At 37.4% G+C, this 18875-nt stretch overlaps 2 protein-coding genes across 2 annotated transcripts; both read left to right on the top strand.

Annotated features, from left to right (window-relative positions):
• The first annotated feature begins 387 nt into the window (after positions 1-387).
• On the top strand, positions 388-3562 carry LOC138899786 (uncharacterized). Its single transcript, XM_070186477.1, has 4 exons — positions 388-580; positions 2701-2878; positions 2986-3307; positions 3401-3562. The coding sequence occupies exons 1-4, from the start codon at positions 388-390 to the stop codon at positions 3560-3562; spliced, it is 855 nt and encodes a 284-aa protein (XP_070042578.1).
• Positions 3563-15530: 11968 nt separating this feature from the next.
• Positions 15531-18315, top strand: LOC104094637 (protein NRT1/ PTR FAMILY 4.6-like). Its single transcript, XM_009600599.4, has 5 exons — positions 15531-15607; positions 15690-15795; positions 15990-16207; positions 17007-17447; positions 17525-18315. Exons 1-5 carry the CDS (start codon positions 15605-15607, stop codon positions 18155-18157), a joined length of 1401 nt encoding a protein of 466 aa, XP_009598894.1. The 5' UTR covers positions 15531-15604; the 3' UTR covers positions 18158-18315.
• Positions 18316-18875: the final 560 nt, after the last annotated feature.

The following is an 18875-nucleotide window of genomic DNA, read 5'->3' as shown; positions in this document are numbered from 1 at the left end:
TATAACACGCATACCAAGGCAATTTTACTTATATTCTCTCTTTTATTCAAAGTTCTTATTTTTGTTCATAAGTTCTTCATAAGTGCAAGCTCGGAACCGAATGCAGGTTCCTCATTGAGCCATTAATCGAGCCTGGGGATCACTCGTATCATTGTTTGGCCATTTATTACGTCTTTCATTTGCTTAATCTAACGTCATTAATCACTTGTATTGAATTAATCCACATATCCTTAAGCGTATAAATTCAATTGTTATCCGTTTTCAAGGGTAAACAGTTTGGCGCCCACCGTGGGGCTAGGGATAATAGTGGTAATTTGATACAAATTTCCATAGCGCACTTTGTTTTACGCTTGTTCTTTGAGATTTTAATTTTAGGTCAAATTAAAAATGTCAAACTCTCAATCTGTTCACTTGAACATTGATGCTGAGTCTGGCCACCATGGCGAGAAGAACAATACAGTACCCAGCAACGAGGTTCCCCTTGTTGATCCCAACGGAGTTCCGATCGCGGACCCAATTGATGTCAACTCACATGTGGCCATCGACGCAAACTTGCCTACTGACCCCAAAAATAACATTCGTGGGGGAGCCTGATCGATAGCCCGGGGTACGCACGACTGCGAAGGTGATGAGATCAATTTACGAATAATCTTTGAAATGTTATAAGCTCAACAGGCGGCGATAGCCCAGTTGAAGAACCAATGCCGTGCCCCTAGCAGAGTTGTGCCCGAACCAACCCGGGAAAACACCCGCAGAAATGAACCAGCCATAGAAAGGCCAGGTGAAGTTGAACCCGGGACCAACCCAGAAATAATAAAGATGTTTGAGGAACTGACAATGCGGATGGAATCGAGAGAAAAGAAAATCGAAGCCAACGACAAAAAAGTGGAGACCTATAACTCCAGGGTTGATCAAATCCATGGAGCACCCCCGATATTGAAAGGCCTGGATTCCATGAAATTTGTCCAAATGCCTTTCCCTCCGAGCGTAGCTCTGAAACCAATCCCAAAGAAGTTCCGTATGCCCTTAATTCCAAAGTATAACGGGACCATAGATCCAAATGAACACGTGACCTCCTTCACGTGTGCCGTCAAGGGAAATAACTTAGAAGATGACGAAATCGAGTCGGTTCTGCTGAAAACGTTCGGAAAAATTCTGTCTAAAGGAGCAATGATATGGTATCACAACCTGCCCCCTAATTCCATTGATTCATTTGCTATGCTTACAGATGCCTTCATAAAAGCTCATGCCGGGGCCATCAAAGTCGAGACCAGAAAATTGGACCTCTTTAAAGTGAAACAAAGAGATAACGAAATACTCAGGGAATTCGTATCGAGATTTCAAATGGAAAGAATGGACCTGCCTACGGTTGCGGATGATATAGTCCAAGAGAACCCACTTAAAATCTTTACTGAAGTATGACCGACCATCATATTAGCAAATAAACATATTTCTGAGCTTAATGCTCAAAAAGAATAAGGGATTATCTCAAGGGGTACTAATATGGTTCTGGCCTGGCTTTCTTGAGGTATCTAATAACCTTGCTTCTGATAGCCGCTGACGCACCTCTCTTAACTATTGCCCATTTATTCTGCAATAATCTTTTTAGGAGGGACAATTATACATATTTCTGCCAAATCCCGTAGGTGCTCATTCTATTTTGATTTGAATGGGCCGGGGCTCCCGAGGTACATATGGCCGGCCCTTCGGTTGTCTCGGTGATACAAACTCTTCCTGTTGGGATAGGCGTTCGGATTTCCATAGTTATTCTAAGAGATCAAAACTTTGAGCAGTGATTACTTTGAAATAAATCGCTTTCATTTTGGTCTAATCAAGATGGATTAGAATATTCTTGACTTCCCTCAATGATTGTCGATGTTTTAATAATTTGTTCAGTGAGTAAAAATGTTGAATAATGTCTAACTCATATAATGTAATAGGTATGCACGTATGACACTGATTCTAGGGTATGGATGAATAATCTGATAACAAAAGCCTGGACAAGAAAAGGTTTCACAACCAAGATTGAAGAAATGAGTCAAAGAACCTGATTGTTTCACACCCGGGTATGTACCCCCTCTCCAATTAATTGTTATACTTATTTGTTAACCTGCCACGTTATTCAAACCAGGTTCCCACCCATTTTGCTTGTACTCCATGAACCAGACTCTCTAACCCTAGGAAATTAAAGGTGGATCAGGTTCCAAAATCGTCAAGTCATAGGGTAATCATGATTGACTCCAGTTCGTGTGCAATCTGGACTAGTTTCCTAAACTTCCCTGCACATGTCTCTACCGCCCAATTAGTTCACCTAACATCCACTTTTATAATTTCAAAATGTGACAATTACTCATTCTCTCCCATTTAGAGCTGGATTAAGTTCAATTAAAAAGAAAAATCAAGGCTAAAAATAATCAAATCATCCGCTATTAAACCCTCTCTTCTCTCCATTTCCCCTAATCCGATCAAAACGTGTAGAAGAAATTCCCAATTTTAAACAAAGAAAGACCCTAGTTCTTTTCTTTTTAGAATCACAAAACACAACTGCAATGACGAACTCACCTAGCAAAGTTCCTTCCTAAAATCCTACCGAAAACCCTAACCCTAACCCTACTGCACCTGTTTCCATAACCACCCAAGTCGAATCTGCCCAAGAACCATCCTCTCCACCAAAAGCCCCAAAGTCCTTCACTGGATTAGTTGACAACTCTGACGAAGAGGAGAGTGAAGGGTCTAAGGGTGGAAATAGAGTTGTGGAGGAGCCACAAATTGAGGGGGAAGCAAATATTGACTGTGAACAAGAGGCCGGTACTGTACATGCAGAAGAAGTTGCTGGTGAAAAATCAATTGAGGGGGGGATGTTTGGATTCAGGAAGATGTAATGGTGGCTAGTGAGTTGGTGACAAAAAAAGAGGTGACGGAATTGATAATGATGTAAGTAAGGAGACACTAGAAGAGATAGTGAGAACCTGGAGAGAGTGTTAGTGCTAAAGTAGAAGCACCAGAAGCACCTGGACAACAACCAGGTTCTTTTGTTGCTGGTGAGGGAGAACATGTTACAGTAGGATATATTGAAGTAGTGACTAGGCAAGACGTAAGTCAGGTTCAGGAACCTGGTTCTTTGAACGCTGACCCAAAAAGATTTGGGTCCTATGATTGGACTGATACTGAGGAAGAAGAGGAAAAGTTAGGAGAAGCAGAAGTTGGGAAAAAGAGTACTGATGACAGTGATGATGAGGCCTTAATAAACTTGATTGCCACGTTGAAGAAGAGAAAGCAAACTGAGGAGAAAACCATCCCCAAGAGGGTGAATGCGGTTAAAAAGAAAGAAGTCTTACCTCTTGGGTTTGTTAATTTGGGGGGGGGGGGGATAACACTTCTAACAAGTGGGAAAAGTTAGGGAGCGCTTGAGAAAGCCCTGGAGGAGATCAAGAAAAAGAAGAAAGAAATGGGGGAGGGGGTCAGACTAATTGATGAGTCTGATGTGGAGGAAATGGAGTTGGTGAGCGGAAAAGAGGATGAAGAAGAAGAAGAGGAGGAGGAGGAGGAAGTCCCTCTTTAGAGAAAAGGAAGAAGAAGGCTGAATCATCTTTAGCCATTCCCAAAGAAACATCTACCAAAAAGAGGAAAGTTGTAGTCTCTAAACAAGAAGTGAAAGAAACTAGTTGTTGCGGCCAAACGCACATGCAAGTATACGCGGTCATCAAGTAATAAAGTGACTAAAAGTCAGAAGTCGAATCCACAAGGACTTGTGATTAACTATTAACAGAAATTAAACTATCCTAATTATCTAAACAAGGATTAAACCCAATAGTAGTGATGCTAAAGTAATTAAACTAAATGAAAAACAAATAGTGAACATTATACAAAAGAAGAGCATGTTTTTATCTTATCAATGCGATGAAAACGATATAGGGTCATGGGCTATCTACCAATCCTATTATATTCTTCAATTGAATTGACTAACTAATTTATCTAGTCTATTGATTGACAGGGTTAATATTTCTCATAAAAATCTGTCGAGTTCTTACTCGCCTATTCAAGCTAACCTAATGCCTATATGTCTATGGAATCAGAACTAACAAGAATGCATTTACAATTCATTTGCATCAACCAAGCAAGGCAATCCATTCCTCGATGCCCAGGTTTAAGAAATTGCTCTACTCAATCCTATGTGCAATCTAGAATTTTCACTTTCGAGTTCAATACTAGATTCGTAGATAGTATTCAATTGGTGATCAAACAATTAAATAATTAAGCACAAGATTGAATAAAAACCAATATGATAAATCAAGAAAGCAAAATCAATATCAGAATAACAATAGTCATGAAAGAGCTACAACCCTAGAACGTGAAGTTTAGCTCCACATAGATATGGTAGCCAAACAAAAAATCATACAAAGACAAATAAAATTTACTAAGTTTGGCGGAAGCAAGATGGAATTTGGTGAATTCCGGCCTTCACGACGGCTCTATGCTTATGTTTTCCTCTCCAAAAACGTTCTGCTCCCTCCAAAATAGGTTTAGGACCCCTTTTATATGAGTTGGGGGTGTGTAGGGCCGAAATAACCAAGTCCCAGACGAAATAGGACAAGTCCCCATCACCAACGCCCAAGGTAGCGTCGGGCACTAGCCCTGGTGCTGGATATTTTATGCTTCTGGAAATTGGGCCACATGTAGTGCCCCACATTACATGTGGCGCTCAAATATGCACTTTTACCTTTTCTTCCCATTTTCGCTCCAATTCGCACACTTTCATCCCAAATTGCATCTGAATGATTCTTACACATAGAAATACCACAAATTAGCACAAATCATTATATTATACATCCGAAATCTATGAGACATGAGCACAATGCGAAGCAATATACATAAAAATATGCATATTTTAAGCCGGATATTAACACCCCACACTTAAACGTTGCTCGTTCTCGAGTCAACCAACAAATTACTCTATATTTGAGCACTCTACACCAATAACGATGGTTGATAGCAACAATTAAACTCTAGCATATGCAATCACATACATTTTCCTTTACTTATGCTACACTTCAAAAATATTCAAACAAAGACAACATGCTCACAACACTCCTAGCCTCAAAAACTAACTCAATGTCCCAAATGCACTCATGGCTTGAACACCCAACATCCTAAAAAAAGTCTAATAATGTTACCTATCTCTCGTGAAATCATGTGCCCTCACAACAAAATAGACGAGAGTAAGTTGAATCCACACATCCGAATCTCATGATCAAATATAGTTTAAGGACTCACTTGTATATAAAAGAAATCTCTTACTCTCATAAAGAAGTCACATGAATGCAATTGGTACCATAGGCTTGCCCTTAATGTAAATCTCTACTAATATAAACTCGCTCGATCTAAAATTAATTAAGAATTTTTTCATGGTTGTAATGTGGTCTAAGGGATGAGTAAGATATATTTTAGGAATAGTGGCTAACCCTCCTAAGCACTTTAAGACATCACCAAATAACTTAAGCGCAAATTCTTCAATTCACTTCAATTTCACAAACAATATTACCCCCAAAAATATTCCCTTTTTCTTTAAGCACTATCGTCATTTACACTCTGCTAGCAAGAACAAGACAACAATTTATTCATCTATATTTTATTCTTCCTTTTTCCAGATTTTTCACTTTTTTTTTCAATTTTCGGTAGTGGTGTATTATTTTACAAAATAAGTGCATCTTTCTCCCTTTCATTGGTTCCACTCGAAAGCCACCCAAATCCCCTCCTTACTACTTTTAGCGCTCATTTCACAATTAAAGTATTTTAAGAGGTAAAAGGATCAAAACAATGTTAATTAAGAACAAAAAGGATATAGGCTTGTAATGTGGGTGCCAAATAAAATCTATAGGCTCAAAGGGGTTAACTAGGGATAATTTTTATTTATGGTAAGCAATAAGCTCAAAAAGATCAAAGAAAGCCTAAAATCATTTTTTAGATCGAGCATCACCTAAAATTTCGCTTCGACTCACATACTGGGCAAGTTCTAGAATCAATTACAAAAATATGGACTACACAAAAACCTCACCACATATGGCACATGACTCACTAAGGAAAGTCCCATTCCGACTCTCAACAAATGCAAGTATTCATGGAGCCACGAGATATTAAGCATTAAGCACAAAGTAAACATAAGTCAAGTAAACGAGACATGTTATCCAATTTAACAAGGCATCATGGACAATTTCAAGACATAGGGAAGATACTACACATGCCAAAGCCTAAATATACTATTATCAAATAAGTCAAGGGCACTTAGGAATCTCATCTTTCTTCCATTTATTCCCTAAAGTCTAACGTACTCTAAAAATAAAAAATTACTACCTGGTTCAAAATACATCCCATGGAAAAGAACCAAGGCACAAAGAAAAACCACGGGGGATTATTTCTACCTAAGAAAAACTAAAAGACATACTTTTGTATTTTATTTTATTTTTTAATTTTTTGCTAGACTTTAATCCCTCAAGAAAACTATCTAGGAGATCCATCGTCAGGAAAATTCCAATATGTTTCCATATTTATTTGTTTTTTTAATTAATCACCTAAAATACTACACTACTCTAAACAACACAAATACGAAATAGAAAAAAAATAAGAAATTAACATACTAATATAATACTACTAATGATCTAAATAAATTCTCCCAACCCACACTTAAAAGAGTGCAGTGTCCCCAATGCATAAATAAAGCAAAAAATAATGAGGGTGGACAAGAAACTCCCTGAAAGGCCAAAGGACGAAGCACTAGCAGCTCACGGGGTACTCAGACTTTTTCTAATGATGGTCCTTTGTGCGAGTACCTCACACTAGTTTCAACCATCTGGCTCGCTTTTGCACACTTCCAGTGGCTTTTCTTCCTATGCTCATAATCCTACAAAATAAAAATAAATACTACAAAAATAATATAATAAAAACAAAATCAACAAAAATAAAAAAAAAAAGCGGTAAAGCAGGGTTACCTCCCAACAAGCGCCTAATTTAAAGTCGCGGCACGACTTGAACCACTTTTTACCTCCATCTTGAACTTATGAATTGTACCCCTAACAGGGCATCCGGTCTGTGGCTATGCTTCTTTGGTGGGGCTACAAAGACAACCAGGCCAAGTAATAAATTTTTTACTTTATACTTCTCGGCCTTTAGATGAGGAATGTAATTTTTTCTCTTTGGTACGACAAATCCAAAAAGGCAAGCACTTTGTTCCTTTCCCGTTGACTCCTCCAAAGGCTTAGATGACTCGATTTTTATGTCATCATCCAAACACAATGTCGAAAAATATTTAGAATGAGGACCAACATGACCCAACTCTGAAATTATATTAATATTTACATCCTCATATTTACATGCACTAGAGTCTTCAAATATAACATTATCTATTTCCTTAGATGACTCTAGTGTACTTTTCTCAACATGGGCATCATCAACAAAAATATGATCGATTGATTGTCTCTCTGCTTTTAGCTCCTCAATTTGGCGTATAAGCTCCTTTTTAGCTTCACACAACTCATAACTATTTTTTTGGACGTTAGACGCATCAATCTTTGCACTCAATTGAGCTTCCAAGTCGTGAATATCAGTGCCAAATTGTTCATTCTCTTGTCTTAGTTCAACTCTTTCTTCTATTAAGTGTCTCATCCCACTTGCAATTTTCTCTCGTTGAGCCTCATATATTTATAATCTTTCGAATTGTTCCACCAGCGACATATGGCTCAAAATCTCTACTTTTTCAAAATTGTCTTCTTGCCGGAACTCGCTCTCTTCATTCAATTCTTCTATATTGGCCTTCATTCTTGTGATTGCCGCCCTCATTCTTTTCATATCTTTTTTGAGTTTATCATATTGCTCTGCTACTTGCCTTAAATATCCCTAATATATGCATCACATTCCATATCCTGCACTTCATTGCTCCTATCAAACTCACAAACACTGTTAGAAAGATCATAATAAGGGCTTAGAGAAGGATAAAAAGAATTAGGACAATCATCCCAATAACCACCTTGACCACCACACATATTACAAATATTTCACTCGAAGGATTCATATTGTACGCATAACTCTGTCCCGGGAATATTCTGACAATATTTTTACCAGTGGGGTCCTCCACAATATGGACAAGGATCATCAAAATAAGAATAACCATCATTCGAACAATTTTCATTCCAAGATGCCATGTTAAAATAAATAAATAAAATACTAACTGAACTAAAAATATTTAAAAAAACTTGAATAGATTAAATATAAATGTCTAATCTAGAGAAATAACTAATTCTAAGTCCCCGGCAACGACACCAAAAGCTTGTTGCGGCCAAACGCACACGCACGTGTACGCGGTCGTCAAGTAATAAAGTGACTAAAAGTCAGATGTCGAACCCACAAGGACTTGTGATTAACTATTAACTAAATTAGACTATCCTAATTATCTTAACAATGATTAAACCCAAAAGTAGTGATGCTAAAGTAATTAAACTAAAAGAAAAACAAATAGTGAATGTTGTACAAAAGAAGAGCAGATTTTTATGTTATCAATGCGATGAAAATGTTCAAGGGTCATGGGCTATCTAAAAATCCTATTGTATTCTTCAATTAAATTGACTAACTAATTTATCTAGTCTATTGATTGACAGGGTTAATATTGCTCACAAGAATCAGTCGAGTTCTTACTCACCTTATCAAGCTAACCTAACGCCTGTATGTCTAAGGAATTAGAACTAACAAGAACGCATTTACAATTCCTGTATATCAACCAAGCAAGGCAATTAGGTATATGTCTATCATAAGTGCGAATCTGTTCCCCGATTCCCAGGTTTAAGAACTTGCTCTACTCAATCCTATATGCAATCTAGAATTTCCACTTTCGAGTTCAATTCTAGATTCATAGATAGTATTCAATTGGTGATCAAGCAATTAAATAATTAAGCACAAGATTGAATAAATAAACCAATATGATAAATCAAGAAAGCAAAATCAACATCTGAATAACAATATTCATGAAAGAACCACAACCCTAGAACATGAAGTTTAGCTCCACATAGACATGGTAGTCAAACAACAAATCATACAAAGAAACTTAAAAATTACTAAGTTGGCGGAAGAAAGATGTAATTTGGTGAATTTCGGCCTTCACGGAGGCTTTATGCTTATGTTTTCCTCTCCAAAAATGTTCTCCTCCCTCCAAAATAGGTTTAGGACCCCTTTTATACGAGTTGGTGTATGTAGGGTTGAAATAACCAAGTCCCGGGCGAAATAGGACAAGTCCCCGTCACCAGTGCCCAGGGTAGCATGGGGCGCTAGCCCTGGCACTGGATATTTTATGCTTCTGGAAACTGGACCACAGGTAGCTCCCCACGCTACCTGTGGCGCTCAAATGTGCACTTTTGCCTTTTCTTCCCTTTTTCGCTCCAATTTGCACACTTTCATCCCAAATTGCATCTGAATGAGTCGTACACGTAGAAATACCACAAATTAGCAAAAATCATTATATTATACATCCGAAATCTACGAGACATGAGCATAATACGAGGCAATATACGTACAAATATGCATACTTTAAGCCGAATATCACCAGTTCCAATGCACGAAAAAGAGTGAGAGAAAAATTGCCATTGTTGGCAGAGAAGAGTGGTTTGCTGGGCTGATAATGCTAAAGGGTAGGGTAATTGACCCTTCTATGGTAACAATGTTTGGGATGAAGGAGTTGCTGGAGAAGTTGGAGGTCCAGGGGTGGACACACTTGTTCCTTTGCCCACTCACAATCATCTATGGTGAAGCAATGCTTCATTTTACATGAACTTCAAAGAACTAGAGAGTAGAACAGTGAGTACTGAAGTCAGGTGAGTGAACCTGGTTTACTGGGAGAAATTCCGAATATGCCAGTAGAAGGTTTTGACACTTACGTGAATCATGCATGGCCCGAGTTGGGGGAAAAGGAACATGTCATGTACCTAACCAAAAAATACACTCAGAAAAGGGAGAAGATGACTGCTAGGAAGGGAGGAAAGGGGGAGATGGAACTGGTTCACAAGTTGTTGTTTGAGTTTGTGAACAAATACTTGGTGCCTCATTCTGAAAGGAGGAATAAGCCGATCTACCTGGATTTGGCAGTGATGGAGGTCCTTGATCAGAACAGGCCATTCAACTTCCCATCTCTGATGTTGAAACATATGGCAAGGGCTGCTGATCAGGAAATGGGTACTCATGCTATGCCCTATGGATTTCTGTTGACAAGGGTGTTTGAGCACTTCAAGGTTCCCCTCAAAGGTCCTAAAAATTGAACAAAGAAGGACATGTTTGATGAGGAGACCCAGAGGAAATACGATGTGTTGCTCGACCACCTGGAACCAAAAGTAAGAGCATGATCACTAACCTACTGGGGGAATTGGCTGTTGCCAATGAGGAAACAGAGAATCTGAAGAAAGAAATTACCTCACTAAAATAGGAAAACAAGAGGCTGAAGGAGAAGAAGAAGAAGAAGGAGCAAGAAGCCTTTGCTGCTAGAATTGACCGGCTTCTGGGGCTTCGCCAAGGAGAACCAGATAAAACGTCACATCTCAAGTCAGGAAACTTATAGGTACATTGACCTCTTATCAAATATTACGCACGATTATGCCGATGTGAGCGGCCAGATCTCGTAAGAGTAATGGCACGCTTTCCTACTGTGGCATATGACCCTATCCCATAATAAAACTATTGAGGCGTTCAGCCCAATCCCATAATCATATACAATGCGAGAGTTGACCGGCAGGAACCATAGATGCATCTCATAATACTACATAGGCGAGAAACCTGAGCCCATAATGATACTGCTGAGGCGCTCAACCCGATCCCATAGGAATAGTGAAACTTAACGGGTCTGGCCCCACTCACAAATAGATATGTGAGTAAACTTTTGGACTAATTCGTACAACACCAAAGCAATACGTTAAAGGAAGTATAATCTCTACTACTTATCAAGTAGCTCGCCAAATATATAAAATCACAAGTTCGATAATTTACGCAAGTCTAGTCTCAGGCAAAAATATAAATTAAAGTGATTAAACAGGAAATAAACTCAAATATCACAATTAAAGCATGACGTGAGTCTAAGTCTACCCATACCTAATCATGAATTCTAGCGTATGCATGGACACTCGTCACCTCATACTTGTGTAGCTCCCACAACATGTAGCATATAATAATTTTTGTACCTACGGGGTAAATTCCCCCGCACAAGGTTAGACATGAGACATACCTTGCTCTTAAAATTGATAACGGATACCAACGCCTCTCTAACTCCTCAAACAAATGTCAAACGATCTGAAACTAGTCAAACAACATGAAAACAATCAAAATATACTCAAAAACTCGTAATTTAACAATTTATAACAATTTCCAACTCCACTCGAAAAGTCAACAAAGTTAACCTCTGGGCCCACACTCTCGGATTCCGAAAATTCTCAAAGATAATTACTACCCATAGTACCATGAACGCAAAAATATAATTTATTCTCAATTCCATGTCCAATTTCGTGATCAAAACTCAAAAATACCATTTCACGTGTAGAAAGGTCACCACGAAACCCTTCATATGGTAAGGGACGGACAAAGTTTTCTTATCCATGTGAGATTATGGTGTTGGAACTACTAGGAAAAAAAGGTGAAAATAGCACGGGGTAACCAGTTTTTGGATGGGTAATTAAAAAATAGCCAACGTTTGCAAAGTTATTGAAAAATAGCCACTATTTTGCTGCAACACGAAAAGTTCCAGCATAATATACTGGAGATTAGTGCACCTGTGTATGAATTTCCAGCATATTATGTTGGACTCCAACACACGGAAAGTTCCAGCATAATATACTGAAGATTGGAGCATATGTGTATGAATTTTCAGCATATCATGTTGGACCAATGTATTATACTGGAAGTCCAGTATATAGTATATATAGTACTGGAAGTCCAGTATAATATGCTGGAAGTCCAGTATATTATACTGGAACTCCAGTATATTATGCTAGAATATTTTCCGGATTTTGAATAGTGTTTTCGTTCAGATCTATCTTTACATGAAAAGTGGCTAAATTTCGATTACTTTTAAAATTTTTGGCTATTTTTCAATTACCACTTGTAAATCTGACTGTTTTTGAATTTTACTCAAAAAAAAAAAAAGGGCTACAATTTTAAAACTTTCAAAGGCTTATATTTTAGGCAAAATACTCACCTTTCACGTTAGCCTATATTACTTTACACAATCTAAATGAGGTAAGGATTTGTGCTCCATCTCCTAACCTGTCCCTGATTTATAATATAAATCAAGAAAATCAATCCCCAAATAAAGGACAAGAAAAAGGATCCAAAGGAGTCAGAGAAAGTTTTAGTACTTCATCAGTTTCTGGAGATAACATATACATCTTTCAATTGAGGAACTTTTTTTTAGAGTTTCACCAGCTACTTAGCAAGATTATAGGATCTCTAGAGAATTTGATTAACCTTTTTTTTTTGTTTTATTATTATTATTATTATAGAGAATTTGATAATTTTCTCTGCCTCCTAGAAATATTTGAAACTAAAAAAGAACGGGATATTTTTCCTTAAGTTGTCCTAGCAATGGTTACATAGTCACCGCTAAGGCCGGCAAGTGGGCCGGTCCCGGGCCTAAACGGGCTAAGTGGTCCGGTCCAAACGGTCCCAGTTCCGGACCGGTCCCAAATTAAATGGAGTAAACGGTTCCGGGCTAAACGGTCTTTTTGTAGGGACCGGGACCGTTTGGTCCCGACCTAAACAGTTCCGGCCCGCGGGCTAAATGGGCTAAGTGGGCCCAACAGATTTTAAAAAAAAAATTAAATAGAAATTAGAGACAAAAGGATGTTAAAAATAATATCTAAGTCTAAAGATAAAAATATTGTAAAAACATATGCCTTGTAATTTTATTATAGCATTAAAAAATATGGCAATATCTTTCTTAGTCTTCATCCCCCTATGGAATAAGCACAACAAGGTGCTAATACCACCATTGAGAAGAAAAAGAAACTAATCAAGATGTGCCAAAATATATATATATATATATATATATATATATATATATATATATATATATATATATATATATATATATATATATTTACTTTTTAGTAGTAACATGAAAGGACCAAAGTATGGTACTTCTTAGCTGATATAAATATGGAATGATAGAAGATCAAGTTTTAGCTCAACTCAGATTACAGTTTCAACTAAAACTGAGTTGAGCTAAAACTTGATCTTCTATCATTCCATATTTATACTAGATAAAAAGTACCATACTTTGGTCATTTCATGTTACTACTAAAAGTATATATATACTAAGTGTATAGTATATAAGCTATATAAGATGTACATATAATATAGTATAGTATAATATGTAAAGCTTATATATTATACATTTAGTATATATACAACTTATATAAGCTATATAAGATGTATATATAGCTTATCGAATAAAGCTATATATATATATATATATATATATATATATATATATATATATATATATATATAGAGCTTATATATATATCGAATATAGCTTATATATTATACACTTAGTAACAATAAAGTAAACAATAGTAGCAATTATAGAAGAAAATTAGAGAGAGATTGTGATAGATTGATGATTTTATAAGAAAAAATGAAAGAATGATGGGGTATTTATAGTTGAAAATAGGAAAAAAGTGTAATTATAAAAAGTTTGGGATTAAAACAAAGTTGGAGGGTTAAATGACTATTTTATAAATAGCCAACGGCTATTTTTGACAGCCCAACGGCTATATTTTTTTTAAAAAATAGCTGTTGGGACCGTTTGGCCCGCTAAGGGACAGATCCGGTCCCGGTCCCTGGCGGGCTAAATGGTTCCGGGCCTGGCGGGCCCAAATCATAGGACCGGCCCACGAGACCGGCCCATGCCCACCAAAACCGGGCCTGGACCGGACCACTTGTCACCCTTAGTCACCACGTAGAAATAATAAAACATTGACTTTAGAATGAGATTATGGCATCTAATTTCTTTTTCTGCTCGGAAATCTGAAAAAAAAAATCAGGATATCAAATAAGGTTAATTTGGCACTAAAATTTAAGGATGTCACTAGTGCAAAGTTGTTTTTCTTGATTTCCAAATACAATCATCTCATGGTTGATCTAAAACCATTTAGAAAAAAACCTCTCTGCTTCTACAGTATTGGAAAAGGCAAGTCTCTTCAACTTAATTATTACTTCGAATATATAACCTTTAGTAACACAATGTTCATCAGATCAGAGAATACAATATCTTCTATTGGGTGAATAATAATTAATTGTTTGGTTTACTTAATTTTCTGTCCATCTACCAAAAATTGCTTCCTTATACGACAGAATGCAGGACATTGCAACTAGAAGGAAGTAAATGTTAAATGGCTTTGACCCACATTTAAGTTCTTCTAGCCACTGAATTTGGAGGTCTACTTGAGATGCTCCCCACAAATAATAAGTGGCCCCATACGAAACTTGTAACCATAAGTTCCACCAAACAGTTCTAGCACCAAGAAATGTACTATCGGGTTGGTTATATAAATGTACTATCGGGTTGGTTTGGTTTGACTTTTTTTTAGTTAAAACCAAACAAAACCAAACCAATTATGGTCGGATTTTTTTTTCCAATACAAATCAAATCAAACCACAGCGGATTTGTTTTCCCAATTTGACTCGGATTATCAGTTTAGTATGGTTTATCGGTTTTGTATGTATACCCTAGAAGAAAGCACAGGATTGAAAACCCTTCAAGGACAATGCCTAGAACAACAACCACATGAATTAGAGAGTGACAATCTTTTTACTTTTTTTTTGACCAACTAGACACTAGCTACTATAAGAATTCTCGTTGATAAAAGAGTACTAAGTCAGAGATAAAGCAATTCTTATAGTCTTAGGTCATGCAATAACAAGTAAAATGAAGATAGTATGAAATACTTATGCCATTATACAGAAGCTCAAACTTGGGTAATACAGCATGCAAATCACCAATGAGATTGAACACCAGATCTGTCATCTGATTATATCTATCCATTGCATGCCATTCACATTTATAAAAGCTAAACATAAAACATATACTCAAATGTAAGTTGCAATTTGATCAACATTTTCTTACCCTCACAGAAACTTAGGTCTACAACTACAAACCGATTAACCCTTTTATCTAAAACTTGTAGCAACATGATATGTTAACATTACCATTTCTACCTATCCTTCCTCACAAAAGAGTTGTCGCTGCACCACAGAGGTTATGTTAACCCTACTTGGGATATAAATTTGAAAAGTAATAATGGGTAAGGACCAATCCCTTCTCCATCTCTATCTCCCTTGACATGCATTTAACCCACAAGAACATAGTGACAAAGACATGAACTTTTACCACAATGCTAGTAGTAAAGATGTCCAGTAAGAGCATGTCACTTTCAAATGATCCAGAATTTTCTATACAATTTGAACATTGCCATCCCCCTCCACTATTTAAATGTGACTCAGCATAACTTCCTTGTCAGGCTGGGTGATTTCGACTTAGATCTCCTAGACTTCAAGATCTCAGTTAGAGAAAGAGAGAGAGATGGTGCACCTTTTTTCCTGTCCTAGTCTCCTCTTCTTCTTGTTCCAATCAATTGTTTCTAAAGTTTCTTGCATCATGACTGCAGGATCATGGCCACAGGTATACCATATACGAAGGCTACATCGACTGGAGAAATAGGCCAGCCATTAAAGGATGCCATGGTGGAGTGGTTGCTGCCTCCTTTGTGTTAGGTTTGTGAACCTCCTGTTTCTTCGTGAACATTTTCATACTTCATGCAAATTCTAATTATAAAACAAGATCTATAATTTGTGAAAATTTAACCATACATACTGAACTCCATTATAAGAAACTCTTGTAGTTTGTTCACTCATTAACAGTGAATTCGAGGTTATAACAATAATCTTTCTTCCTTTGTGAACACTAGTGGTGGAAATCTTGGAGAACCTAGCATACCTGGCAAATGCAAGCAATTTAGTCATCTATCTATCGAAGTTCATGCATTTCTCTCCATCTGCTTCAGCCAACATAGTAACAAACTTTATGGGGACCACTTTCCTTCTTGCTCTACTTGGTGGGTTCTTATCTGATGCATTCTTCACCACTTATTGCATCTACCTGACAAGTGCAATAATAGAATTTATGGTAAGAACTTCTCTCTCTTGATATCATTTTTTGTTAAATAACATGCACTAACCAGATGACCCTTTTTCCTAATGCGAAGGCATACTACATAACTTGGCTAGACGCATAGAACAAAAGGATTTTCAGCCGTTGCTAACTCCTATGTTGTAGTGACTGGTTAGGAAATAATCCAACTCCTATGTGGGTACCATGCAGATATTTAAGAACAAATTTCATAGGTTAAAATATACATGTCTTGACTTAGTTCTGTCAAATTGGAAATCAGGAATGCTGAATATCGTCTGCAGGGAAAGATTCATTCACCCCATAACGATAAAAATTCAGGGTAGCTCATTTTCAGTACATTGAAATGATAAAGACATGCTTCTTTGATAATAAGTGTACTTTATTTTTTTCTTGGAGAAATAACGGAAGGTTATTGTACAACTAATTCATATCAGAGAATGCAACTGAAGAAAGGTATATAGCAATTAAATACAATCCCATTATCCAATTTCACCAGGTAAAATTCTGAAATGATCAAGATGTTTACCAAGAAGTTTTCAGGACTTCATCTCCTTGGAAAAGGTGGAGGCCTAGGCATGGGCCTATTACTTTTTTCTGTGACAAAGTAAGGTGCTCAAAAGGAGAGGCCTCATCTCTCTGAAAGTTCTATCCAGTGTCTTAAGATTCTTAACATGTTACAGAATATTGAAAATGACAAGTAACCTTTCTTCTTTTTAAGACTTGACAACCACTGTAAAAATGATTAGTATCTTATGTTACGTGGTTTGTTACTAACTGAAAAACACTGGAACAGGGACTATTGATTCTCACAGTGCAAGCTCGCATACCTTCTCTGAGGCCACCCATCTGTACATCAGTTAACAGAAACATTGCATGCGAAGAAGTTGATGATGGCCAAGCAGCTATGTTATTTTCTGGGCTTTACCTGGTGACCCTAGGTGTTGGAGGCATAAAAGGCTCACTTCCTCCACATGGAGCTGAGCAATTTTATGAGCATAATCCACAAGGAAGGAAACACAGATCGTCTTTTTTCAATTATTATATCTTTTGCCTTTCTTGTGGAGCACTTATTGCAGTGACATTAGTGGTGTGGGTAGAAGACAATAAAGGCTGGCAATGGGGTTTTGGCATCTCAACCTTAGCAATATTGACCTCCATTGTGATTTTCCTCCTAGGCTCTGGGACTTATAAGATCAAAGTTCCCACAGGAAGCCCTATTACAACCATTTTTAAGGTATAGTTATAGTATCTACATCCTGTACCGTCATGCTACACACCAAGGCGGAACTTCTCATTAATTTGTCTTAACAGGTTGCAGCTGCAGCAATTTGCAACTCTCTCCGTCCTAGGAATTCTACCAATTCTGCGGTAGATATTAGGACAAAGCCCTCAAGCACAACTGAGTCTAGTGAGGAAGAAGGACATGAGAAAGGGAGGGCAGAGGCTGAGACCAAATCAGAGGACATGAAGTTCATTAGCAAAGCAAGAGCAAACAAGGCAACCTACCCCTCACTTTACTGCACATTGAAACAAGTGGAAGAGGTGAAGATAGTCATCAAGATCTTGCCGATATTTGTATCTACTGTTATGCTCAACTGTTGCCTAGCTCAGATTTCCACATTTTCAGTGCAACAAGCAGCAACCATGAACACAAATATTGGCGCTCTAAAAGTTCCACCAGCTTCTCTTCCGGTATTTCCAGTCATATTCATCATGATACTTGCACCAATCTATAACCATATTATAATCCCATTTGCCAGGAAGGTGACCAAGAATGAAATGGGCATTACTCATCTACAAAGAATTGGAACAGGGTTAGTCCTATCAATTATAGCCATGGCTGTTGCAGCTCTGGTGGAGATGAAGCGGAAGAGAGTGGCAATGCAGATAATACGACATGGACTGAAGCCTAACTGTAGTATGTCACATTTGTTTGACATGTGAGGTTCTTCACATGCCAAAGTAGTTGATCTGAGAAGAGATATGTTGGCCATCAATCCATATTTTCTAAAATTGTAAGCTTCCTCATATGAATTCTATCCCTCATACATTTTAGGTGCTTTTGTAACTTTCCAAACAAATTGAAAAATCTAGTTACACTACATTCTCATCCGTTCTATGATATGTAGCACATATACTTAGCCTTCTGTACAAGCAAGTTGACATATAATGTCATCTGTATTGATCATCTTTGAACGTGATGATTAACATTGAAAATGAAAGTTGATGCACCTGCTTAGCATAATAATGCAAAACATATTACCAAAACCTTTGAACTCTGGCACTCATAGCTCAGAACTACAAGAAAGTCTATTCCGCGTGCAATTGCAAGGAAGTCCACGTAATTCCCAAATTAAGCTCACCACAAGCTGGAAGTTGCATGGGGAAAGCCAAATTTGTAACCAACAACCCTACCATTCCAACGAGAGACAAAACTGGTGGGGGACGGGGCAGGGTCCCTTTTGACCAAAATGTAGATACATTGGGGAAATGCACCAAGCATTACTTGAGCTTAAGAAATTCTATAATAACCTCGGACTCCAAAATTTGTGGCACATGAAAGTAAATGCTATGCAATTTGTTGGAACATCTTGTGAGGATCTAGTGAGGAAGAAGTAAATGCTTGGGACTGCCCAAAAAGTTGTATGATTGAAGATGGCTT

Source organism: Nicotiana tomentosiformis, chromosome 10 (genome assembly GCF_000390325.3).
Source record: "Nicotiana tomentosiformis chromosome 10, ASM39032v3, whole genome shotgun sequence".
In the NCBI taxonomy this organism is placed as follows: Eukaryota; Viridiplantae; Streptophyta; class Magnoliopsida; order Solanales; family Solanaceae; genus Nicotiana; species Nicotiana tomentosiformis.
The sequence above is the reverse complement of the archived record's forward strand: the minus strand, read 5'-3'. Positions and strand labels throughout refer to the sequence as shown.

Bases quoted from the DNA above. Each gene is read 5' to 3' on its own strand.
- LOC138899786 (XM_070186477.1), top strand. From the start codon at position 388: ATGTCAAACTCTCAATCTGTTCACTTGAACATTGATGCTGAGTCTGGC. The intron at 581-2,700 runs GTGGGGGAGCCT...TCACTGGATTAG, and splicing joins TGACCCCAAAAATAACATTC to TTGACAACTCTGACGAAGAG. The intron at 2,879-2,985 runs GTAATGGTGGCT...AGAGAGTGTTAG, and splicing joins ATGTTTGGATTCAGGAAGAT to TGCTAAAGTAGAAGCACCAG.
- LOC104094637 (XM_009600599.4), top strand. The intron at 16,208-17,006 runs GTAAGAACTTCT...ACACTGGAACAG, and splicing joins GTGCAATAATAGAATTTATG to GGACTATTGATTCTCACAGT. The intron at 17,448-17,524 runs GTATAGTTATAG...TTGTCTTAACAG, and splicing joins CTATTACAACCATTTTTAAG to GTTGCAGCTGCAGCAATTTG.